The sequence below is a fragment of the Mus musculus genome, chromosome 6 (genome assembly GCF_000001635.26).
Source record: "Mus musculus strain C57BL/6J chromosome 6, GRCm38.p6 C57BL/6J".
Lineage (NCBI taxonomy): Eukaryota > Metazoa > Chordata > Mammalia > Rodentia > Muridae > Mus > Mus musculus.
In genome coordinates, this window is record NC_000072.6 from 7,845,224 (window position 1) to 7,872,252 (window position 27,029).

At 39.3% G+C, this 27,029-nt stretch overlaps 1 protein-coding gene across 1 annotated transcript; it reads left to right on the forward strand.

The window, feature by feature from the left end:
• On the forward strand, window positions 1–26,819 carry C1galt1 (core 1 synthase, glycoprotein-N-acetylgalactosamine 3-beta-galactosyltransferase, 1). Its single transcript, NM_052993.3, has 4 exons — window positions 1–171; window positions 18,682–18,918; window positions 21,153–21,820; window positions 25,831–26,819. Exons 2-4 carry the CDS (start codon window positions 18,699–18,701, stop codon window positions 26,032–26,034), a joined length of 1,092 nt encoding a protein of 363 aa, NP_443719.3. The 5' UTR covers window positions 1–171; window positions 18,682–18,698; the 3' UTR covers window positions 26,035–26,819.
• The last annotated feature ends 210 nt before the right edge of the window (window positions 26,820–27,029 follow it).

The window sequence follows — 27,029 nt, forward strand, 5'->3', positions numbered from 1 at the left end:
CCCGGGCCTCCGCGCGCCCGGCGCCCGCCAGCTGTGTGCACTCAGGTGCGGGCACCTTCCGGCCGCAACAGTCCCGAGTGCCCGCCGCCGTTGGACCGTCAGCTTTGTCTGGAGCTGGTCGGTTATGGTTGGAACTTTCCCTGCCCTTCGTTGACTGAGTGAACCAGCCAGGTGTGTTGGGGGCTTGCTACGCGCAGGATTTAAAAAAAAAATGTTTTTTGTTTTTTCTTTTTCCTTTGGTAACAAAGTGTGATGGCTTTCCTAGATGTTGGCTAGTTAAACAAAGTGCTTTGACTTTAGATAGATACTCTTCTAAATTAACTAATTTAAGAGTGAGGATCGGGGATTAATGCTTTTGAGCTCTGTCCACACTTCTTACTAGTGGCGTGGGACTTAGAATATTCTAAGATCCCTTACTTCCTGGAAAAAAAATTTTTTTTTTCCAATCTAGATCTTTGTATTCACGGTATTTCCTTTTAGTACATACTGTCAAAAGATGTATTCTGAGTTAAAAAGTTACAAAGTTAGAACTTCAGTGCTTCAGACTGAGTAGGCAACGCGGAAGGGACAGAAGTTTGGTAATTTGCAGGAAGTTGAGGATAGACCACAGATAGCTCAGCCTGGTGCCAAGAAAAAAATGCTGTGCACACTACAAGTTGTTTGATTCTGGTGGAAGTTTGGATTTGGAAGTGGAAACTTGAGTTTTTAGAAGGTATTTATAAACGGTACAATTTTCCAGTTCCTTATCAGATAAATGTCAGACGAGCCTTGTGCACACGATATTGTGTGCTCTAAGCATTGTATAGCATTTCTGCCAGCTGTAGTATATATTTTTGTCCAGTTTAAATGAATATAAGGTTTGAAGTTACCAAACAGTTAACTCTTTTCACCATATGTTCAGTAAAACTGACTTAGGAAGGCAAGTATGACTCACTGAAAAGTCAGCATTAGTGGACAACTAACTTTAGTGTTTCAGATTTTCTTGAAATTTATGTTTTCCTCTATCTTTTTACTCAGGACTCAGCAGTTTACAAATGCTTTGTGGTCATTTCCCACTTAAACTCCCTCTCCCTACATTGTGCTCTTAAAAAAAAAATCAGCCTACAGTTGTGGATAACTTTAATATCAAGCAGTTTAAAAGTACATATAATGAGTTAATGTTTGGCTAATTGTATTCAAAAGTATGTGCTGTATATTGCTTGTGTGTTGATTTTGCTGAAATGAAAATTGTGTTATTCAGCTTAACTATAAACTCATGATAATATAAAGTCAAATCTTTGGTGAAAGTAGTGGTTGGAATTTTGTTGCAATTTATTTATGAATCAAATGTGAATTGAAATTGTTACCTTAATGCTCCTGTTTACCTATTACATTCAAAAGTTGGCTTTTCGGTACAGATATTTTAAAAGGACTTTGAGATTTTAACAACTAGCTTGAAATAAAAGAAAGATACATGTTTTTAATTACCAAATCTGGTGGGACTAAGGTCTTTTTAAAAATTAAAAATTTAAATTAACATGCCAAGTGGTGAGATTCATATATACGTTGGTCATTATACTTTGGTTTTATTCGCTTAAAGAAAACAAGACTTGCTGCATAAAATGTGAAGTTGGCCTTTTATCTTTCAATCCAATAAGAAACAAATGATAAAGTGTACTTAATTTTTTGCATATAATTGAAATGTCACTCCCCACCTGGTGTTGGGGGTGGGGCGGTGTAAGTCACTCAGCTGCAACTGTTTTTTTTTTTTTTTTTCCTGTTAGGTGTGAAACAGGAAGCTGTTCTTTATGAATCAGGGAGTCCCATTTGAAGGTGGAGACACCAAACAGAAACTTAAAACAAATTATCTTGCACCTGCAGTATGAAGTGTAGTAAGGGCCTGGGGAGGCAGTATTAAAGAGACTCTGGATTTGGAAATCTGACTGTTTTTACAATGAAAGCTGTCTGCTGAAGCACATCTTGACTATGGATGAATTGAAATATATAGAACTCCGTGTGGCCACTTGCATTCTTGTTTGCTATGTTAGTTTTCTGAGGCTACCAACAACGGCCCATTTGAGACGCTGGCAAAGCTGCACTGCTCCAGAGGTTCTAGAATCTACCGTTACTGCAAGCTCTGTGTCTAAGGGTGTCCTTTGCTTTCTTTTACACCACCCCAGCCTCTGCCCCTGTGATCACAAGGCATCGTCTCTGTGTAGCTCTGCAAGCAGGGAACTTGTGAGAAATGCACATTTTCAAAGTTCTCTTGACTGGGGATGGAATGCTTTGCTTTAAGGTGGGAAACAAGTGAAGTGAAAAAAAAAATATGAGGCTGCGAGTGCCAGCTGGAGGTCAGTGTAGGATGTCCAGGGAAGACCCCTGTGAAGGACATAGCAGAAACAGTGTGCAAGGAGCCGAGCCAGGGATGCCTGAGCAGGGTGTTGCAGCAGAGACCAGCAAGACCCTGGTGTGTGAAAGGAGACAGCAGAGTCTAAAGTTAAAACCCAGTGGGGAAAGCGGTATAGGCAGTATTGAAGACAGGTCATTTTAAGGTTTGGGCTTTTTAAAATGAGGCTAGGCAGGTTGTAGAGGCGTTTGAGAAAATGGGTGACAAGGTCTGATTCCAGTTGATAGGATGACTCTGGCATACTAGCAGAAATAGCCAGAAGAAAGAAGGGTGCGAGGAAGAGAAGTGTTGGCTGGAAGGCTGTTGCTGTGATTGTGAGACAGCTCACACCAGGGTGGAGGCAGTGGAGACAAGCTAACTACACACAGTACACAATACAGTGCACAAAGGCAGCTTTCCTGTTAGTCACCTCCTTGTCTGCCTTAAAGAGAATCAATGTTGTAACTCGCCTTATAGATTCTTTCTGAGGTGATAGATAAGAGAAACTATGTCACAACAGGTTAGAACAGGGGTGTGCCTTTGCCATTGTGGGTCAACATCAGGTGTCTTCCTCAATTGCTCTCCATGTTTTGAGCTGGTCTCTCACTAAACCGGGAAGTTAGCTGGTCGGCAGGCCCCTGGGAGGATGGCCCTTGTGGCCCTGTCAGCCCACTGCCCCTTGCTATTGTTTTTGTTTTGTTTTGTTTTGTTTTAACTGGGTTCGGAGGGATTGCACTCAGGTCCTCACTGAGCCCTTGCCCCTTCCTGGTGCAGTGGTTCCTGCCTAAAGCTGACTCACTCCTCCAAGAGGACTTTGATCCTCATCCAGATAGAACTGTGGTTGCCATGACTAGAAGAAATGCTACTGTCGTCTAGTAAATACAGGCCTCGAAGCTTCTAAATGTCTGTAGAGTTAATAGGACAGCCCCCACAACAGTGCCACAAGCTAGCTCACACTGCCACTGGTACCAAGATTAAGAAAATGTGACCTAAAAGCACTTGCTGAGGTGAGAATGTGAGGCATGGAGGGAGGAGGGCATTTTAGTCAGATGACACAGGAGAACTATGGAGCTGACTAAACTAGGATGTTTAAGAATCTATTGATGGTCAGGAGTATTGATTGGCTTAGTGAAAGGTGAGATTGGAACGTAGACACAGTTATCCAGGAGAGGCTTTGTATGTCTTGTTAATTAAGGACACTTCATTTCTCACGTGCAGGCTGTAGAGTTGTGTGAGGATTCGTGGAGTGGCATGGCCACTTTTTCATGCTAGGGATCATGCTAGGGTACAGTAGAAATGAGTTGGACAAGAGTGGTACACATGGAGGGAACAGGCTGTGTGTCTCAGGAGTTTACCGTTGACACGGAAGCAGCATAGAGTAGACAGGAAGAGGGTGGATTAGAAGTTGGAACTTGGGCTTGGCTGGGTGAGACGTGGTGGAACATTAGGAATGTCTGAGGGCCGTTTCTGGGAGTGCATCTGCTTAGCGTATAAGGCCCTGGGTTTGATCCGCAACAACCCCCACATACACACTGTCCCCCCCACCCTCAATTACTAGTTTCAATAATCAGATGAATCTTAGTGAAAGAGGCACACACTGCTGGTAACTTAGATAATCACCTGTATTTAAGGAATGGTATTTAAGGAAGGTATTGACTTGCTTTGGGGCTTGTTGAGTTTGAGTTGCCTGTATTTGAGTCTATGTGACTTTGAATCTTAGAGAGTTCTGAGAAGGTCCAGAGAAGTGATGGGGAGGGATGCATGTTTTTATTTTTACTCTCTAGATAAATAATTATCTTTAACTTTTGTAGGAAAAGTAGAAACCTTTTTTATTTTACATATACAGAAATGTGTGTGCCCTTCCTTTGAGGGTTTGTTCCCTTTCATTCTCTTTGTTTTGTTTTCATGCTACTTCTACAAAACAATCTATTAGCAATTAAAAATGTTAGCCACAGGTGCAGATATTTTCCTCGCCAACACGTGTAGTTATGGTTCTTACCAGCTGCAGTGTATAGTACTCTGTGAACTAACATCTGAACATATGGCTCTCATGAACAACTTAGAAGGCGTCAATGAATTTACCCATCAGTTAAATTTCTGATCATGAAATGATTGTTCAGAGTATATTCAGTTAAGCTTCTGAGATAATTGCCAAATATTCTTTGAAAAGACAGTAAAAGTATGTTGTAAGGAAGATTGTATGGTGTCATTTAATAAATACTGCATGTTAACAAACCAGGAATTCTGCCAGTATGCCAGCTTAGAAACAGACTCTCTTCATTTGATTTGCCTTTCCTTAATTGTTGGTGAAATTGAATAATAGCCTTGACTGCATCCAGTGTGTGTATTCCTCTGAGTCTTTTGTGTCTGCTTTTGTACGTTGTTAATCATTTTGTGTCTTTATGCCATATATGTTTTAAAGCATGTTATGAAGAAACATTGCTTTGCAGCTGCTGTGCCTCCGGGACTCGCCCACTGAAGAAACTGTTTTTCAGTAGGCCCAGCTTCTGAGTTTTAGGAAGTTCTCAGTTCACCATAAAAATATGCAAAAAGATGTTTTCTCCTAGCCTGTTTTTAAAATATTGAAATCTTAGAAGTTGTAATTGTTAATTATTAGCAAAGGACCCAGCTGGTTGCTTTTGTGGTTTCCAAAGGATTAATTATTCTCATACACTGCCTTGAATAAGCCACCCCTTCCTTGATGTCAAATGCTGTGTGGATTATGTATTACACAGTCCCATACATTTTTTTCCCACCAACCATTTCGGTCTGATGACACACTGCCCCGTTGCCTGTCTGCTGGTTGACAAGAGTAGGGTGTTTTCTTTGCTGCTGCAGTGAAGAAGGCTGTACAGCTGGGGAAATAGCAGATTTCACTGAAGAAGACATCAGGACTGTAAGGTTTTGGAAAAGGCTGGAGTTGAGGCAAAAACCTACTGTTGCAGTATTTAATCGTTTTAAAACTACAGAGTCTGGGTGTCAGAAGGCTAAACATCTGGCCTGGTGTTTGGAGACCTCGGAGATAAGATAGTTGTGGAATGTTATGCCTGTATACCCTTATCTGACACTCCATTGGAAACTGAGGCTGATCAGTCATCCATGCAAGAAGTGGAAGACCAGGCTCACTGATGGCATTGGAAATGATGTAGTTTCTAGCAGTCTGGAGAGTTGCTCAGCTAATCTGTTATTAATAGACATGCTTTTAAACACACTGTGATTTAAAACACACGATGGCCTGTCAGTCTCAACGTTAAATTGTTAAATCATTTCAGTTCACCTCTGATTTGTTTGTTTTGTTTTTTGGTTTGGTTATGAAAAAGAGAACGTATGTGTATTTGAGATCAGGTAGCCCAGGCTGACCCTAGGCAGGCCTTCAAGTCCTACCCCTTTGTGTTCAGGCCCCAAGTGCTGAGATTATGTGTGTGCCACCACGCGTCCATGTAAACATTTTAATATGCCTTGTGTTTTAACCGCCAGCCACTCACCATTCAAGAATTACCCATTCCCTGGTCAGGCATGGTGGCCTAGACCTTTAATTGCAGCACTCATGAGACAGTTCAGGGCCAGGACAGCCAGGTATACATAGTGACGTGATCCAATAAAAACTTGATACTTACTCATTTTTCCAGGCCAGGTTGGTCTACATTACAGGTCCCAGGACAGTCAGGGAGGGGTGCATAGTGATGTGATCCAAATAAATAAGTAAGTAAGTAAATAAATAAATAAATAAATAAAATTGTGTACTCATCAGGGAAGGGTGCATAGTGATGTGATCCAAATAAATAAATAAATAAATAAATAAATAAATAAATAAAATTGTGTACTCATTAATTTTTCCAAGCTTTTAGAATACATTTTACACGGTTATTTAGCTTTTAAAACTCTGTGTTTGGGGTGGGATCACATTATACACACAGATTGATGTGTAGAAAACTGTCACGTGATGTGTGTTTGTGTGTGTGTGTGTGTGTGTGTGTGTGTGTGTGAGATAAAACACCCCTAATATGCTCATCCTACCCAGTTTTACCTGTACAGTCAGTCCAGTGGTGGTTGCATTTCTGTTATGATGTACCCATCATCATTGTCCGACTCTAGAGCCCTGCATCCTGTGAAGCTGAAACGCACTACCCTATAAACAAGTCCCATTCTACCTCCCCATAGCCCCTGTCAGCCAGAATCTTCTGTTGCTGAGTTTTAATTAACGTAAGGGAAACTGTACATTGTCCTCCTCCTATTGGTTTGTTTCACTTAACAAAATGTCCTACTTTTATCTGTTTGGAGCAAATTGGAATTCTCTTCATTTTTTTAAAGATTGTCAATAAATCCTTTATGTATTTACTAATTCATTTACCTGTCAAAAGATGTATCCCTCACCCTTACTCCATTTGAATACTGCTGTGAATACCAGTGTGGGGGAAATAACCTCTTTGGGACTCTGTTTTCAAGTCCTTAGGGTATGTACCTCAAAGTGGCAATAGTGGGTCATGGCCCCCTTTTGAAGATCTAGTCTCACTGTATAACTGCTGACCTGAAACTCAGTGTGGACCAGACTGACCCTGAGCAGGCAGATGTATGCCTGCTTCTCCCAAGTGCTGGGATTGCAGTTGAGCCCCCCCACGCCCAGTGAGTATTAGTGTGAAATTCTGAGGGCCTGCTGTACTGAACTGCTGGCCACAGCAGCAGTACTGTTTTATACTTCGACTGGCATGTGCACAGATTCCAATTTCTTTATGTTCTTGCCAACACCTGTTACCTTTGATTGTTGGTAGTAGCGATCATTATGAGTTATGAACTGGCATTTAACTAATGATAGACATATTGTTTTACTTGCTTATTGACTGTTGTGTATCTATTCAAATCATATGTCCATTTTATGGATTGATTTTGTTTTAGTTGATTTTTTTTTAGGACTTCTTCGCATAACGTTTGCTCCACTAATCCAAATTATAGATATGCTTTGTGTTTGTTCATTCTGTCACCTGTTTGTTTTTTTCTTAACTGTTGATAAAGTATTTCAATGAAAAAAGCTTTATGGTTTTTTGGGTATTTGGGCTGCTAAACTTAATACTATTTTCACTACTTAAGACCTCTCAAAATTTCATATCAATTTATAAAACTTTGGGATTTTACTAAAAATTTTATTGAATCTGTGTATTAGCTTGTTAAGAACTGTAGTTCAACACTATCTTAACAGTGTGAAGTTTTACAGTTTTTGAACATGAAACATTTATACTTTTGGCTTTATGTTTTAGTGATCAGTTATTAGAGACATAATTGTTTTATATCGCTCTTCTCTTGGTTACTGTCAGCATGCAGTGTCTCTTTTCTATATTTCTACTTTCAAACTATTTGTCTTTGGGTCTAAAGTTAGTCTCACAGTTACAACATAGTTGATCTTGTTTATTCATTCTGCCCATTTGTGCTTCTTGATTAGAGTTTAATCTATTTCATTTACAGTAGTTACCAGGAGTTTTCCAGCCCCCTTTTCCTGGGTAACTGTCTCGTTTCCCTTAGAGTATGTTGTTTAGCTGGCTTCTCTGGTTATCAGGAGGGTTACACTTGGTATCACTAAGCTACAGCACTCTAGCTTGAGTTCATACTGGTTAAACTAATAGCATACAAAATGCCTTTCTTCTAGAACTTGCCAAGTTCACTGGTTGATAACACAATTACATCTTTAGACATTGTGTGTCAAAACTATACTAATGCCTGTCTCTTAAATGTATGGAACCAAGTGTAGAGCTAAAACCACTGTTATACTAGTATAAGGTGTTCTGTTTATCCGTGTATTTAATTTTTATTTACTTTGATTGTCCACTGTACTTTTCTAATATTCTGCATTTCTTGCAGAGCGAGTCTGTAGTAATGAACTGCTTTGGGGGTGTTTACACAAAATATCTTAAGTTCCCTTTTACTTTTAAAGGAAAAAAAAATTGTCAGATGTAGGATTCATGGTTGACACTTTTTTTTTTTAGCACTTTGAATATACCAGCCTACTACCTTCTGTCCTCCAAAGTTTCTGATGAGAAATATGATAATCTTTCTGACAGTCACTTGTATGCCATGAATCACATTTTCGTGGTTTCAGAATTGTCTCTGGGCCTACTATTTGATGAGACATATTTGGTATAGCCTTGAATACATCCTCCCTGGAGTCTCATCTGCCTCTTGGGTGCTAAGACTGCGATCTTGTATTGAATCTGGGGAGTGCTGGTGGCTTTTTGGCTATTCCTCCCCTCCTGCCTCGACACTCCAGTCTCTTTGCTGGGCTCCTTCACTGTGACCCAGACCTAGTTCGCCCTCACATCCATCTCTCTCTGTTGCACTCCTCAGACTCAGCTCTGCCCTCAGACATTTGTTCTGTCTTCAGGCTTGGCGTTTCTTTCTCCTGCCTGCTCAAATTTGGGTTTATTCTTTCTAGTAGAATTTTAAATTTAGTAATGCTATTATGCTTTAGATTTTCTGTTTTGTTTCTTTTTTAGGTTTTCTGTTTCTTCAAAGTCTTTATTTAATAAATGACTGCCTGGTCCGCCTTAAAAGATAGTTAAGTTTTTCTTACTTGTTGCTTTGAATGAATCATTTTCTCATTTATGTGTCGTGTGTTTTGTTTTTTTTTAAACAAAAAACAAACAGATGTTTCCATTTAATAATGTGATCATGAAATCAGATTGTCCCATTCCCTGGTGTTTGGTGTTTTGTTTTTTGTTTGTTGTTGTTGGATTTGGGGGTGGGGTAGTTGGAGGTTTTTTGGTTGGTTGGTTGTTATTGTTGTTTTGGTTTGTCTCAGTGTCAAGGACAAGTCTAGCCCAGGTGTTTCTGAGGTTGCACTTTATTTGGTCATACACCGGCTATGTAATTGTCCTTGTGCATGCAGTGTTGTAGTTCTTAATGTCGATAATTTCCAAACAGAGGTGGAAGAGAAAAACATAAAAAGGGGTGGAGATGATATCAGCCTTTCAAAACCAACTAGAAGTCATTTCCGCCAGAGAGGGAGGGGTTTATCTGGGTAGGTGAGGGTATATCACCAGTGATTGCCCATCTCTGAGTCTAGTTCTATGATCAGGCACAGCAGTTGGCATTCAGAAGACAGGTTTCTTACTGCCCACCTTTGTTCCCAGAACCTTTTAATAACTATTTTATAAATACGTGCTCTGCAAACAGCTGCCTACCAAGCAGACCTAGTAGACAGGAAGGCGGGTAGTTACTTCTAAGCCGTGAAATTAACTGAAATCACCTGTATTTACCTTACTTTCCAAGTCCTGCACAGGACATTTGGAGCCTTTGATAGGTCTTCAGAGTTCTAAAGAGTTAACACCAGATTCTACCTGGGTAATGTCTGAGTGGAAAAACGTATTCCTAACACTAGGATGGCCTTTTCCCAGAAGCTGGTGTTGACTGCTCGTATGGCAAACTGTTGTGCTTTCCCACTTACTGAATTTTTATTTTTGATCCTTTAGTGGGGTTATATTTCCCTTTATGTAGAGTTTGTACATTTACAAAGTGATAGTTATTCTTTGTTACCTATAGCTTTTTTGGTTTCTATTACAATTATTTTCTATATAACTACTTACTTCCTGGATATAAAGATATGATTCACTTCTCAAATAGCCACTTTTAAATGATTTCTTTTAAGTGTTTCCAACTTTTTACAGTTGGTCAAATTATCAATTACCACGATGGGTTTGACACCTTCTTAAATACATATACCTGTTATTTTCTTGTACAGTTGCACTTGTGTGTGCTTCTGGAAGACTTTACTCGACAGGAGAACGTTCATGAGTGATTATGTTTCTGTGGTAGAACAAGTGGTCTCTAACTTTTTGTCTTTATGATGAGTCTATCAGAACATAACCTCGTGGAGAGTTCATGAGCTCCAGGATTTTGTTTAATGATAATATAGAAATTTAAGAAAATTGTTATGGTATGTGGTGTGTGAATATGGGTCTGTAGTAATTGCAGTGCATGTGTGGCAGTCCAGAGGACAATTTTCGGGACTCAGTTCTCCCTTCCTTTAGGAGTTCTTCCATGGTCTGACTTGTGCAACATGCACTTTACCCACTGAGCCATCCCTGCATCTGGATTTTAAATAGTCAATGTGGTTTTCATATTTTATGATGTGTTTATCAGAGTATTAAATAAATTTTCTCCTTACTCAAATAGTTTCAACTTACAGTGGGTTTGTTGGACTATAACTCCATCATAGGTTGAACACCTGTCTTAGGGTTTCTATTGCTGTGATAAAACATGAGCAAAAGCAATTTGGGAAGGAAAGAGTCTATTTCATTTACTCTTTTATATCACAGTTCATGGTTGAAGGCAGTCAGGGCAGGCACCTGGGGGCAGGAGCTGATGCTGTAATCCTGGAGGGATGCGCTTACTGTCCTGTTCCTAAGGTGAACTGTGGACTTGTGAGTCTTAGATTCATTAGTTACGTAGAGTTTTCCTTAAAATGTCATGTAACTCTTAGCTGTCTTCATAACTTACAGTGGTGCTAAAAATTAATTATAATCTCTGGACATATTTTGGGCCTAATCACCAATGAGCCTCAATTGTAAGATGATCTAATGTGTCAATCCCTGTGGGAATTCCACAGTACATGTCCACAATAGTTTTTAACTTTTCACTACCTCAGAATCATGGTAGCAGATGATTGGTGGTAGCTTCATTCAGAGGCCTTCTGAGGTCTTGCTTTGCCCTGATCTTCAGCTCCCGGTGCTCAGTTCTGACATCCAGTTCCTCCTGTTTAGTGTGGGATGTAGCTGCCCTCATTGTGTCTGCAGCTGAATTGCCACTAAAGTGCTGTAGGAGTTACTATCACTCTCTTCCTAAGGCTGATTCGAGGAGTGATCAAATGCTGCCTTGAGGAAATGAGTTAAATAAATGGCCCTCCGTGCGACCCTTAGCTTCCTTCCTTAAAAGTTTTTCCCAGAGAATATTTTTGGTTGACTCTTAGGATAAATTAGAGTACAAAATGAATGGCTAAGAAAGAGAGTTTATTTGGGTTGCTTCAATGTCATCTAGGCTGACACAGACTGAATGTGATCATAGGTCATAGACATTTCAGACAAGTTTGAAAGACAAAATCCCACGGAGCTGGGGAATTATGTCAGTTGTTTGCCAGAAGATTTAAGCTGACATAGAAGCACTGTCTTGTAAGAAAGAGATTGGATAATTTAAAGAAAATTAAAAAGAAAAAAAGAAAGAAAGGGGGATGGGTGAGAAACAAAAAGAAACCCTCGGGGTAGGGGTGCTGCATGTACCCTCAGGACTTGGGAACATTGGGAGTGATCCTCAGCTACTGAGGAAGCCAGTGTGAGGCCAGCAAGCCCTATGCAAGACCTTGTTCAAACAAGCAAATAGAAAGGAACTCTCAAGAAAAAGTACTTCTTGGCATCTTCACTCAGATGAAGAGGGAGAGGAAGTTTAACCAGGCTACCAGACTACTGGGTTACCGAGCTACACGACCTCTTGTGGGCAAAGGTGGGGTCACAGGGCTATGTGTCCTGGGACATGCAGGCCCAAAGCAGGGTGGGGAACCATCCTAGTTTTGCCGATCTTAGGATAGATTTCTGGGAATTGGACACACCTTAACTCCAATCTCGCTCTGAGCCTACTCCACTCCCACCTCCCCAGTCCCATGGCTCCCTAACCCCATACATTATCAGCTGTATTGATGAATATTCTGAATCCTATGTTGTTATGTGAGTAGTGTTCACTGTGTCTTCATCTGGATTGGTTTCCGTCACTAGAAACTCTTTGCCCTTCTGTAAGAAGCACTCCTCAGTCATTAAAGTTTTATGATGAAATTGTAGTCACTTAGTCACATACTCAAACTGCATTTCCAGTTCTAACATGAAATTTAAGCAGCTACAGTCTACACTTCTAGTTCCCTTTCGATTCCTCCCCTACCTTCAGATGCTACCTCCACTGGTTCTGAATTCCTTGGAGTTACCAGAGTGTTCACATCAGCGTTTATGGGATGCCTTCCAAAAATCACACGGCTGCATGTTTACATGGAGAGTGTTGAATCCTTGGCCTTTTCCAAGTGGCTTCAGTTTCCTTGGCAAGACTCATCAGGAAGAGCACTGACTAAAGCCGATACATTGTAAAAGCTGTATTTCTTGAATAAGATTTGGAGCTCCTCATTGATCCACAGGCTTCAGAATGGATGCTGTGTTAGCTGTGCCAACAGCACTAAGCTTGCTGTATATCTCCAGCAAGTCCTGGGGAGCTAGGCGCAGTGGCAATGAATGGTAATATCTTTAAAAGAAGGCTTTTTTTTTTTCCCTAAGAAGCAGGTTTTGTACTGCCAACCAGGTTTTGTTATTTCAGTTACACAGCACAGGGAGAGTACATTTGGTATAATTATAAAGATAATCTGGGGGAAATACTTTTGAGAATGTTAAATGCCATCAGCTTCAGTTTAGGGTCATGAGCTGCATTCACCTGATAACAAGATAATCAGGCCTATTCTGTGACGCTTTGAAGCCAGAATTGTCATCTCCTCTCCGTCTATGAGAGTCTTAGGTGATATCTTTTTCTAGTATAAGGCTGTTTCTTATACACTGAAAATGCTGTCTGTCCCTTAGCCCCTTGCAGCATTGTCCATAGCTAGGTCATCTGGATAAGCTCCTACAGTTTGTACACCAGCGTTTCTTGCTTCATTTTACACTCTGGCTCTAGGCCCAGTGAACCAACCTCTGCTACCTTTCTATTTTTCTTGTATACCTTACTTCTGGCCTTTTTAGAATTAAGTTAGGGTCTTGCTCTGAATTAGACTTTAGCTTAGTGACAACCACAGTGAATCTTCTAACCAGTCCACCATTTCATACCAGCAATAAGACTTAAATTCTCTTGTCAGTTACACAGTGGTAGGAATGTCAGTTTGCTTCGAGAACTTCTCCTTTGGTTTTACTACTTAGCTAGTTGTGTGAGAATCCTGGTTTAACATCCCTTTTTTACTAAGTATATTTCTAAGTTTTAATTTAAACTGGTAAGTGTGTGCAAGAGTTTGTTTCATTTGAACACTGAGGATCCTAGTTTCCGTATTGTTGGATCCCAGGGAAGGGTGGAAATGGAGAACAAGAAGTTAGTGAATCAGTCAGAACATGAAGAACCTCTTATTGGGTTCACGACCTCATACAGGAGTGCTTCATGGTGTCCCCAGACACTACTAATACTGAAGGCTAAGGCCACTGATTACAGATCACCGTGATATGTAAGAACAATGAGTCAGGCCTGTAACCCTATCTGTTTGGAATGCAAGACAACTGGATTACATGTTCAGGATATACAGGGAGTTCCAGACCAGCCTGAACTACTTAGTAAAACGGTCTCAAAATAAGTGAAAGTCTTTGCCTGGCATACATACGACCTTCAGCTAAGTTCCTAGCATTGCTCCTGCAATTCTAGTGCCCCATAATTGGGCACATTACTGAATTGTGACAGTGATAGAAAGTGAGCAGGTGCTTTTGAAAAGATAGACTTGTTCAGTACAGACCATCACAGTCTTCAATTTATCAGGAATACAAAATGTCTGAAAAGGCAATAATAATACACCTGTGTCTACAGAAAGCAAAAATAATAAACTTCTACAAGGGGTGAATACTTGTGTAGTACCCATATGAGAAGACTGTGGTATAATTATAATATCTACAAAATTTGGAGGAAAAAAGTATACTGTATCAAGTTGTACATTCTCTATGAAACCAATAGCAGGCATTCTTGAGCCTGCAGCAATTCCAGTGTAGTAACAGTTGGCACTGGCACAACTAGTTGCTGAGTTCTGGACGGTGACATGTGACAGCAGTGAGAACACCTCTGATAAAAGGACTGGTGATGAACTTGGAGTCCACTTTCATATAGACCCAAGATGTGACAAGGGAACAATTACAAACACCAAATAAAAGTAAGAAAGTCGAGTGTGAGCATCGTGCACATATGGATTTCCATATTTCTCCCAGCAAAAACATGCTGCCTATAATTCAAGTACAGAAAACAAAACAATGTTTTTGATAATTTTCTCTATCTTCAAAAAGGATCATTTATTTAGAGAAAGATCATTCTAAATATTTAACTTCTTTAGATTAATTTCATTTTCTTTTTTCTTATAAGTTCAAAGAATTAGAATTCACAGTGTTAAATCTTTGAAATTGTATGACCAGTGTAATGTCAATTCTTTAAAACTGTAACAAAGTGGTTAAGAGTCAGAATTCTTAATTCAGTTTGCTAGAGGCACACATGCTACTGACCTGTCTGCATTCATCTGCAAAATGCAAAGAAGTTCGTCACTTTCCATGTAAAGCTCTTGCCACGGTTTGCACACTCTCGTGTGTGCGTTCACACACACATGTGTACCATGCATTGGATGTGGGGGTCAGAGGACGATTTGCAAGAGTCATTTCTCCTCTTCCATTATGCAGGTCTCTGGTCTTGGCAGCAAGTACTTTACTTACTGAGCCATTTTGCTTTTCCTCTATATGTAGTTGTTGTTATATAATATTTTTGACGTTTGCCATAGTTATCTTTTATCTCCTGTTGTTCATAGTTATAGAGCTGTATTAGTCAGGGTTCTCTAGAGTCACAGAACTTATGGATAGTCTCTAGATAGTAAAGGAATTTATTGATGACTTACAGTCTGCAGCCCAATTCCCAACAATGGTTCAGTCGCAGCTGTGAATGGAAGTCCAAGGATCTAGCAGTTAGTCTCAGACAGCAAGCAGGCGAAGGAGCAAGAGCAAGACTCCCTTCTTCTAATGTCCTTATATTGTCTCCAGCAGAAGGTGTAGCCCAGATTAAAGGTGTGTTCTACCACACCTTTAATCCCGGATGACCTTGAACTCGGAGATTTAATCTTCTGGAATCCATAGCCACTATGCCTCAAGATCTCTATACCACTATACCAAGATCCATATCAGAATCTTCTATCTCCAGGCCTCTAGATAAGGGTCACTGGTGAGCCTTCCAATTCTGGATTGTAGTTCATTCCAAATATAGTCAAGTTGATAACCAGGAATAGCCACTACAAGAGCTTACCAAATGTTTGTTCTTACCAAATGTTAATCGTGATTATTTTGCAGTAGTGAGCTTTGGGTTGTTGCCTCCTTTATACAGATCTTTATTGGTTGAATTTTTTTCTTCACAACAATAATACAAAGCCCTTTCTTTAAAATCTAAATGATTTTAATTTTCTTAGTCCTTTTTTGCATCTGAGGTCACAGTTTCCAACCCTAAAGATCTGTATTTTTTAAATGGTCCTCACATAATTCTCATGATATACGGGGCTTCAAAAGCTCTTGAAATAGATAACTCTCTCCCATCTAAGCAAGCATGTTGTTCATAATTAATGTATAACGTGGCTGAATGAGTCTTCCAGTCTAGTCTACTGCATGCAGTATGAAGAATCTGGGAGGTGGACATGCTCTTATCAGAAATCCAACTGGGCTTTGGGGATACATTCCACCTTCACACAATGACTGCTTTATTGCAGGAACAGGAAAGAAATTAGGAGTTCTTGAAATAGGAAGGACTTACAACATGGAGGGGCCTTCATACACTCTGACTGGGGTGTGAGAACAGTAAGTGTGGATGCATCAGACAGCGTCCCAAAGTGTTTTAAAATTAGAAACACATTATAAAACACCGAGTGTTTCTTTGCATCTCTCCTGGAAAGATGCCAACTTTGAGTTTTGCTTAGTGTTACTGCCGCCTCAGCTGTTTTTCTAAATCAGTATAGTCAGCCTTCTATATCCATTCATTCATATCCATAAAGCTATTGGAGAAGTGTATGTGTAATAAACATATATAGTCATTTTCTTTGTCTTTTTTTTTCTAAGCAATACAGTATAAAATCTATAAAAGCATCATTTATATTGTATACAATATTATGGGTTCTTTAAATATCCTGAGCATATGTAGGAGACTTGTTATATACCGTTCCATTTTCTATAGACGATTTGGCCATCTGTGGACTTGCTTATTCACGAGGAGCCCTAGGACCAATTTGCCACCGAGAGTGAAGAACAACCTAACTGTCCAGAGTAGAGCTGTGCCAAGTACCTGGCTCCTGGCTCCTGACTACGCTCTTCTTCCCCTCGGGAGTTATCACTATCTCACTATTTTATTACTACCTTCACAGTCTGTTATACTTTGTCCATCTTTTCTCATTTGCATTGATGACAAGTATTGGTGAACCCAGTGAAGCAGTCCATAAATACAGTGCTAGAGCTTTCTCAGGTTTGTGGTTGTGATACTGGTGATTATTGGCTTTTGCCAATCATCTTCTAAGTTCTTCTTCCTGACTCCCTACATGCATGTTGTCCTTTCTGTTGAATGAATGGTGATTGCTTGCAAACGAAGAATGTAACAGATGAAACATTGCCACTTCTTAAGCAGGTAGACAGGAGTGCACATCTCTGCTTTGTAATTGTGCTAACCATTTATGTGACATGGGAAGATGTGAGATGTTAGAGGCAGATACCTTTCTATCTTGTCTTTACATTCCTTATACTGCCTAATATAGCTATACTATATTGTATTGGAAATAGTGTCATGGAAAAGTCTATATTACCTGTTGACTTTTAATTTAGTGTGTGTGTGTGTGTGCGCGCACGTGTAGATGATGTATGAATGCAGACCAGGAAAGGCCATCAGACCCCTCAGTCAGAATTATAGGCGCTTATGGTCAAAATTGCCAGCTTGTTGGTGGGAAATTGGTTCTAGGGCTCCTCCAGAATCCACAGATGGCCAAATCCTTTATAGGAAATGGAAAGGTACTTGCATATAACAAGTTTCATGGGTGCTAAGTGTCTACACTTTGATCTTCATAATGAACTATTTCCCCAGCTTGACTTTTTATACTTTCTGTTTTCTTGTTTGTAAAATGCACATTATGAGAATGGAAAGTGCACTAGCATATGGCAGGTGCTTAGCATTTTTGGAACTTCTCCTAGAGAAGTATGTATATACTTAAGGCCACATCATACGGGTTTATAACTGCCATGTGGTTGATTGTTAACAAACTGTTAAAAAGAGAATAACTTGGTTGTGAAGTAGTCAGCAAGTATTCTTTGAGCCCCCACTGTTCCAGGCACCATACTGAATCTGATGACAGACAGACGCACTGGGGCTTAGTGAGCCAGTGTGTTAGCAGTGAGAGCCTTGAACATCCAGAGTCTACGTCCAGAATTGCACAAAACAGGGATTTGGACTAGGAGCTGGCAAACTTCTATTAAAGGGCTAGGTGAAGCTTTGTTGGACAAGTTACTTCTGTTGTAGTTATTCAGCTCTGATTTAGAACCAGGTACAGTCATCATACACAGGAATGGACATGGGTGTTCGTAAATAAAACTACATTTGCAAAACCAAGAACCTACATCCCAGAAGTTCACTGACTCTGCCCACTCTCTTCCCACCCCTGGCTAGGTGGCATGTGTATACACACACATACACACATACATACACACATACACATACATACACAGATATTTATAAAACTGTTGATGTTATTATCCGTTCATGGCACACAGACCAAGTGTAATTATATTTCTATTGACATAGGGGGCTGCATGGCTTAGTTTACCTCCATGGTGTGGGGTTTTCACCTTATGCTGCTCAGTTTGTCTGTGCAAACTCCGTCTCCTTGTCATGCTGCTCCAGGTCATGTCACGGTGTTTCTTCAGGACAGCCAGCTGTTCTGGAGTCTTCTCTCAGAAGTACAGATCCTCTTCAGACTTCTCTCCCTACCCATAGGCCCCACCTGCTTCTCAGGTGGAGCTGGAGCCCGTGTCAGGCCCCCCAACGCAGAGGGAGATGCGACTTTGACGCTTTTAAAGACCAGAGACAGTCTGTAGCTGACAAAGCCTGAAGCCTTTTAGTTCTAGTTCTTGTCAGAGCTTGCTCACTCCACATTGAAGAATAGAGTAAGTAGTGATTGGCACAGAAGTGAAAACACTAGAGTTGACAGCCAGGAATGGAACTTGTCCTGGCAAACAAGCTTGGCTCATGGAGGAATCCTGATGAGAGGTAGGTCCCAGGCTCTGGGCCAATAATAGGGAGTCCATCTTCCATTTGCTTGTAATTGTCCACAGAGGGCCATTAGAACAACACAAAGAGTTAAACTTACAAATGAGGAGAAGTGACTACTATTAGATAAATTGTCTTACAGAAGGGATTAACTTCCACAGGGAATTAAACCTCAGAATACTTCTTCGTGATAATGTGATCACTTAGTAATTTTATAACCAGGTACTAATTATAAAATTATTTGTTTTATTATTAATTATTTTATAATTATTACAATTTTTCTTTTTTTACAGAAATACATTCCCAGGAAATGGCCTCTAAATCTTGGCTGAATTTTTTAGTCTTCCTCTGTGGATCAGCAATAGGGTTTTTTTTATGTTCTCAACTCTTGAGTATTTTGTTGCGAGAAGAGGCTGCCATTCAGCCTAACATGCTTCACAATGACCCTCATGCAAGGCATTCAGATGACAATGGACACAGTCACCTCAAAGGACAGATGAACTTCAATGCAGATTCCAGCCAACATAAAGGTAGGCTCTGTGTTACAGAAGGATTTACTTGTAAGAAATGTGTCTTGTTCATATTTCACGGCCAGTACGAGGTAACTAATAAGTGAAAGTGAGAGAAAATGAGAAAATCGTGTTCTGGGAGTGGGGAGAAGAAAAAGGAAAAAGCTTAGACATTAGAGAGTGGGATGAGTAATTTTTAGCATTACCCACATCTTGTGATCCATAAAGGTAACAAATATCTATCAAATATATGTGCATACAGTGAGAGGATCAGTCATAGCCCAGCTGTGGGGATAAAGCTGTCTTGTCTCCCTCCATGTACTATACCAGTTTTTGCTGTTGGTCCAGGGTGTGATGTGTCTGTGTGGCTAAGATTGATCCCATAGTTCCAGAAGCAGAGGCTGCTTCCTCCCTGACTGCAGAGTGCAGCTCTTCTGGACTCAGTTCCTGGTGCTCCATGGCTTGGAAAGTCTTTCATGCCTTTCCCCCCTTTTCTTCTGTTCTCTTCCAGTCAGTTAACTACTTAACTGTACCTCATTGGTCATCTTTCACAGGACCAAGGTTACAACAGCTAGTTGACCATTACATTTAAAAGTGTTGTACCCTAGGATTAGTGAGAGCTCTCTTACCAATTGTTGCTTATAGATTATATCATCTGATTTAGTAAGCTGGAATCAGGAATAAAATACTAATTTGCAAAGTAATTTTGTATAGATAGAAAAATAGAGATGCAGGGCTTATATATAGTCCAAAGCTGAGTGCTTTCTAATGATTTATAGAAGTATAGGTAGGCCTCTAGCAATTGAAAATAAAGAATGTTCCTTCGCTATATATATTTTTAAAAGCCTTGGTATATGACCACACATTTATGACATATGAATAGTACTAATTGGATTTGAGTTATTAATGACAATAAAAACACAAAAGAGGAGCCAGTCAGTGGTGGGACATACAGTTAATCCCAGCACGCAGAAGGCTGAGGCAGGCGGATCTCTGTGAGTTTGAGGCCAACCTGGTCTACAGAGCAAGTTCCAGGACAGCTAGGAATACACAATGTAGTCCTGCTTTTGTGGAAAAGAGGGCATGTAGTTATGAAGTTGGGACAAGAGAGGTTTATCACTAGGGGGGATTGGAAGAACATAGTGATGAATAGGGATGACCAGTGTACATTATATAAATGTATACAACTTTCAGAGAAGAAAAGTATGTTTTTAAAAAGCACTGGTCTAGATCTTTTAGTTGTACCTTCCTCTAAACCAGTGCTGTTCACATTGTGCTGTTCACATTGTGCTGTTCACATTGTGCTGTTCACATTGTGCTGTTCACATTGTGCTGTTCACATTGTGCTGTTCACATTGTGCTGTTCACATTGTGGGCCTGATAGCTTGAGAATTGTTTTTACCCAGGTGAGCTGCTTTTGACCAGGTTTCAGGTCCTAAGCTTACTATTGTGTTTAGGAGCCATTTTCATCAAACCCGGTTGGTATTGTACTTTATATTCTGACACAAGAGGTGCTCCTATTTCTTTAGAAACTGGTAGCTTACAGAAGAAACACTGTTGTAGATAATCTCAGAATCCAACCTCTACCCACTAGCTCGGTACTGTTTCTAACTCCTGGGCTTGAGTTTGGAGTGAGGTGTATAGTACTGTCCCAGCATGCTCAATTCTACATTAACTCCTTTGCTTTGAACTGAAACTGATGTTATTGTGAAAGTCTTCAAGAACACCTTAGGGTATTTGTACAAATTCATAACAGTTGGCTCATAGACTTCAAAAATAATGAACTGACTTGAGCAGCATGGTTTTCTTGTTGTGTTTTCCCTTTTATTCTTCTGTCTTAGAAACATATTCACAGCAGTGAGAAATTCACAGGGATACTGGGAAATACTACTTTCTTTGTAGTCTTAAGTTGCAAGGAGAGACAATGGGAGGTGGTATGTGAGTCTGAACTGCTAGGCCTGAGGTGGGGCCTGCTATCCACCTCACTGCTAACGGACTTCCCAGATGCTGTTGATACTCTCAATCCATTCAGGTAGTAAGCACTTAGGAGGAGCTAGTGATGTTTCAGAGATCTGTGGGTAAAATTGACAGGAAATTAGAGTGTCAGGTCACATTAGCTTGTGCCCATTTATCAAAGTCATTAATAATGATGGGTAAATAGAGTCTTAAATTATTTATGAAAAGTTTTTTTTGATGTGATATATTTGGGTTTTACATCTATGTAAAGGTAACTTTTAAAAATGTTTGTTTGATAGATGAGAACATAGACGTTGCTGAGAACCTCTATCAGAAAGTTAAAATTCTTTGTTGGGTTATGACAAGTCCTCAAAATCTAGAGAAAAAGGCCAAACATGTCAAAGCTACGTGGGCCCAGCGTTGTAATAAAGTGTTATTTATGAGTTCGGAAGAAAATCAAGACTTCCCTACTGTGGGATTGAAAACCAAAGAAGGCAGAGAGCAACTATATTGGAAAACAATTAAAGCTTTCCAGTATGTACATGACCATTATTTAGAAGATGCTGACTGGTTTATGAAAGCAGATGACGACACATACGTCATTGTGGACAACCTGAGATGGCTTCTATCAAAGTATAACCCTGAACAACCCATTTACTTTGGGCGAAGATTTAAGCCCTATGTGAAGCAGGGATACATGAGCGGAGGAGCGGGCTATGTCCTAAGCAAGGAAGCCTTGAGAAGATTTGTTAATGCATTTAAAACAGAAAAGTGTACACATAGTTCCTCCATCGAAGACTTAGCTCTGGGAAGGTGCATGGAAATTATAAATGTAGAAGCTGGAGATTCCAGAGATACCATTGGGAAAGAAACCTTCCATCCATTTGTACCAGAACACCACTTAATCAAAGGTTATCTACCAAAAACATTTTGGTACTGGAATTACAACTATTATCCTCCCATAGAGGTAAGTCTAGAAGTTATTAGTATTATATAAATACTTGGGACTGACTTATGTTTACCTGAATTTTCTTAAAAGGCTAGTTAATATGTACGTTTCGTTAGTACCATAACCCAAGCTTTTTTATGTATGTACTGACAGTGTAACACAGCAGATGAGAACAGAGGCCCCAGCCAGTCATTCAGTAGCTAGCTATTGAGACCTCTGTAGGCCAGCCATTAGCATACTGTCACTGGCAGATAAAAGTTAATACAGGCATCTTAGTTTTCTTATGCTCTCTATAAGGAGGCACAAGGAAAATAGGCATACTTATAAAGAAATGACTTGAGAGAATGACAGGTGCTCTAAACCTGTGGGTCATGACTCCTTTGGCAAACCTCTTAACTGCAAAAATATTTACATTATAATTCATAACTAGCAAAACTACATTTACCAACTAGCAACCAAAATAATTTTAGGCTTAGGAATCACCACAGTGTGGTAAAAGTCTAATTAAGGGTGAAGTCTACCATTGACCGGTAGCCTCTGAGGCTCGGTGCGTAGTGGAAGAAACCCATCAGTAGTTAGACTTCTCCTTCTTTGGCCTTGTCTGGGGAATTCTAAGCCCCAACACATGCCTCTACTGAGAAATAGCACGAAGCCTCAGTTAGATTATAGAATCAACATCCTGTCTCCCAATACAAACCCGCTGAGGTAGCACCTGAGATTCCTGAAATGCTTCTCCATGGTAATCAGGCCTTCAGTAGCCTAAGCCTTCAGCCTGTCCTGGATGTTTCTACCCACCGTCCCCTAAAACTTTATAAGCCTTGAATCACCCAAAGTGATATGGCTGGTCCAGGTGTGTGTTATTCACCATACATACTCACAGGACTTCCAAACTCCCCTCCCCTGGTTAGGCTTTGCCCATGTGGACTGTATCAGCCAATGATCTTCGAGGGCAGGGAGAACCACACACACTACAACATTAGGAACTGTACTAAAGAATTGGGCATTAGGAAGGAGAACCACTGTTCTAAAGAAAACCAAGAAGACAGTGTGACTTTAGGTGGGGTAGTCTGCCATGGATTTGCTGATTAAGGAAGTGACATTGAACAATTTTGGGTGAGGCTAGAGATCTATGTGAAGATCTAGACTGAGTTTTCTAGTTATCAGGGAAAAAATAAGGTTCAGAAAGACAAGATTCAAATACTGTTCTTCCATTTTGTAGTTGGATGATCTTAAAATACGAGATCTGGCTTATCTTTGAGCCTCAGTTTCTCCATATGTAAAATGGGTGCCATCTGTCTCTCTCATTTGTAATAACACTGTAGTATAGCCCAGGACAGTATTTAATGACAAGCTTGTCTCTAGTTCATATCTTAATGTACATTAAATCAGAACTGAGAGAGTTGCATTATCTATAAACTATCTCAAAAGTATATAACTTTCCCAAGTATAAAACTATTGTCACATTTGCCTCAGATATTTTCAGAATAAAAGTGTGATAGACAGTTAAGGCCCATGTGCCCTCTTATCTTTTTCCTCTAACCACTACTACCAGGAATTAAATGTTATTCATTAACATTGCAAGCTTTTATATTTTCCTGCAAGTTGATATGTGCATAAATAAGTCAGCATTGTTTCTTAGATTTTAAGATCAAATTATACATTAGACATCTTACAAATTTCTATGTTTATACATTGAATTTTATTAGCATTGATATATTTCTCTGCTTTGTTCTAAGTGATAATTTAATATATGAATATTCTGTAATTAATTCATTTTGCTGCTGATTCGAGAAAATCTATATGCCTGCTATAGTAAACTACTCACAGGATTATAAAACATAGCTTCTCAGACTCTGTTACTGATTAGTGATGCTTTTAGGCAAGTTACTAGTTCTTTATGCCACCTTTTTCTGGCCCTAACATACTACTAATACACTTTAGGGCACTACTCCAAGCTAGTGCATCATTTTCTGTCTATTATAAGAAGATTTTGATGTTTTTTCATAAGTTCTGAACCCCTTACCATATAAAATATATTCAAGTTCATCATTGTAAATCATGTAATGCATATACCCAGATACATATAATATTTTATAAAGAGTGTATGATATCCCAGACATGTACAACAGTAGCAAAAATATGCTTGCCATTTTATTAGCAGTATCCTTCCTTCTTTTTAAGAGTGCTTTATAAAAAGGGTGTATTTAGCAATATGCCTTATATGAATAAAATAGATATAATGTCTTCGACTTGAATCATAGTGGCTTTTAAATGGATGGCAAAATTTTGTTGCCCTTATAAAAACATATTCCAATAGGTTGAAGATTCTAAAAATAAAAGTACTGAAGTTGCATAAATCTTTTAAAATTACCCACTCTTTATCAGAAAAATGAAACCAAAATTCCATTATTATCATTCAATAATTCTTTTCTTTGCAGTATGAATTACTGTCTTTAAAGAGTTTCTAAATATACATATTTTCTCTGTAATCATCACTGAGAATATAGATCTTGGTCTTGTTTTGGAGTCTTTTGTGTAATTGTTTTGTTTTGATTGTTGTTGTTCTTTGTGAGACAAGAGGCTGCCCTTGAACCTCCAATGATCATCTAATTTCTGAGTGCCATGATTCCAGGCTATGGCACTACACCTGGTTACAAAACTGTTTAGCTAGCAAGTTAGGGTATAAGATAGTCAGAATGATCAAAATTGTGTAGCTCAGGATGACAAAGTCTAATTTATTCTTCATTTCAGATAATTTTTTGCATTAATTTTAGTCTGAAACAATGCATAGTTTAGATGGAAATTTTTCCAAATCGTGGTAGTTTCAATTCTCAGACTCTTGATTGTGTACCTAGAGCATCACCTATAGGAAGGTCAGGGTCTGGGATTGTAATTCTGTGTGGATTTTAATTCTCTTTGGATTTGGCCCACATTGTTTTGAACCTTTCACCTTTAAAATGTTTTTAAGCTGATAAGGATGTATTGATCTCCTTCAAGTGTTTTGGCAATTGCCGTGTCTCCTTCTTTTGTATATAGCTCATTAGTTTAGTGAAAATGATATCTTTACCCAAGAAGTTTTTAGGGTCCTTGGTGAAATTTTACAGTTTCCCTCAGATCATTGTATGTTATTGTTCATTGTTTATGACTTAATTATTTTACTTTGTTTGTGTGAGTGTTTTGCCTGTGTGTATGCCTGGTACCTCGAGAAGATCAGAAGAGGGTATTGGATCCCCATACTGAAGTTACAGATGGTTGTGAACCACCATGTATATAGGTGCTTGGACCTAAATCCCGGGTCCTCTGCCAGAAAACAAGTGCTCTTAATGCTGGGCCATCTTTCCGTATCCAGATGGTTACGTCTCATCTTAAATGTTCCCCTCCATAGTCAGTATATTTGGTACTATCTTGCTTGGGCTTTTAATCTTCTTACTTAACTGGCATATATGAGAATATAGATAGTTTGTTTTCAGTACTGAATCTAAGGTCTCATACATGCAAAAGTGCTGTATCCCAGCCCTTTGAGAACTGTTAAATGTAACTTTGCATCTGATAGTTACAACAGTTGTAACAGTCAGACTTGTTTATATCTGAGGATTTTCTTTTGACTTGAAATCCTCTGTTAATTTATAGTCACCCACAAAGAGCTGCTTTGTTTTCTTTCCAACAACTATAGGTCTTGTTTAGTGAATGTATTTTATTTATACAAGACATTTAAGAACAATATTTTAGGCATCTACCAAAAATGGCAGACAGATAAAGCCTTATTCTTTTAATAGCTTCCCCTTTACTTTGAAGAAATCAAAATGTTAACATGGTTAAGCTCCAGTTGCAGTTGCTGTGGCAGTTCCAGGTTTGGTTTTAGCTTCTTAGGGACTGGAAGAACTGTTGGCTTCTTACACCATCTGATGGGTTAGATACCTCCGCCTTCTCCTCAAGCTTTGACACTTCAGTATTTTAAAGCTAGTGTGACTATGTGACATGTGGGCTGTGTGCCACTTATTAACAGTGTCCCCTTCTGTGTTTTCTAGGGTCCTGGATGCTGTTCTGATATTGCAGTTTCTTTTCACTATGTTGATGGGACAACTATGTATGAATTAGAATACCTCGTTTATCATCTTCGTCCATATGGTTATTTATATAGATATCAACCTGCCTTACCTGAGAATATACTGAAAGAAATTAATCAAGTAAACAGAAAGGAAGATACAAAAATAAAATTAGGCAACCCCTGAAAGCAGAACATAAGTGGTCTACATTGCACTGAAGGACTCTTGCCTTTCTACGGAACCCTGAAATCCCAGTGAGGAACTCACCTGAAGTGAACATTCCATATAGAAATCTTTCAAATGGATGACTATAAACTGAAGCATTTAAAGAGCTGTGAAGTTTGCTAAAACGTGTTTTGATACAGTAATATATAAATATAAATAAATATATATGAAGAATTTGTGTTTTTAAATGGTGACAGAAGAGCTAGAAAGACTCTGTTTCTGACTGTTCCCAACAGTGTATGTTGTTATCACTACAGTTGGAGTGGTTAGTTTATAATCACCTTCTGCACCACACCAGTTAGAACACAATGCTGAACAGATCTGCCTTAAAGAAAGAAAGAAAGAACTGTTGCTCAGTGTTGTTTCTCAGCTGATATGTGTATGCTACAAACCAGCCTTCCAGTTGCCGAATGAAAACTTTCCTGTGATTATATTATTTATAATTGGCAGTGTTTCCTCAAGAAGAATAAGAAGGGCACTTACCCCAAAGTGCAGTAATTAACCACATTTCCAATTATTCCGAGCCTTGACTCCATTAGATACTTAGTTCTAAAGATAATCAACCCGATACCAAGTCCCCATTGTCCCCTTTCCAAATGTTTGACCCTGAATACCATTTTTCACTATTAATGCTAATTTACTCAAAGCATTGGCAGCATTCTGTAAATCATGCATTTTCAAATATGTTGTTCCCCGATTCACCCATTGTTAATTGTAGGTAACAATTAAATTTAATGCTGTTTGGACAAGCTTTTCTTGTATTTGGTACCTCTCTCAGGAATTATTATTTAGACGTCTTTATCAACTATATAATTGTTCCTTTTATTTTCCATCCTGTGGAGATGAGACTTGTTTGTGCCTTTCATAGCTTGTTTAAAGCACTTTTAAAATTAATTTTTATGTCTGATGTGGCAGGTAACACTGGCAAGTATTTTTGAATGCAGCTTTTGGCCAGA

Coding starts and splice junctions, on each gene's coding strand:
- C1galt1 (NM_052993.3), top strand. CDS start 18,699: ATGGCCTCTAAATCTTGGCTGAATTTTTTAGTCTTCCTCTGTGGATCA. Junction 18,919..21,152: donor AGATTCCAGCCAACATAAAG/GTAGGCTCTGTG, acceptor TTTGTTTGATAG/ATGAGAACATAGACGTTGCT. Junction 21,821..25,830: donor ACTATTATCCTCCCATAGAG/GTAAGTCTAGAA, acceptor TGTGTTTTCTAG/GGTCCTGGATGCTGTTCTGA.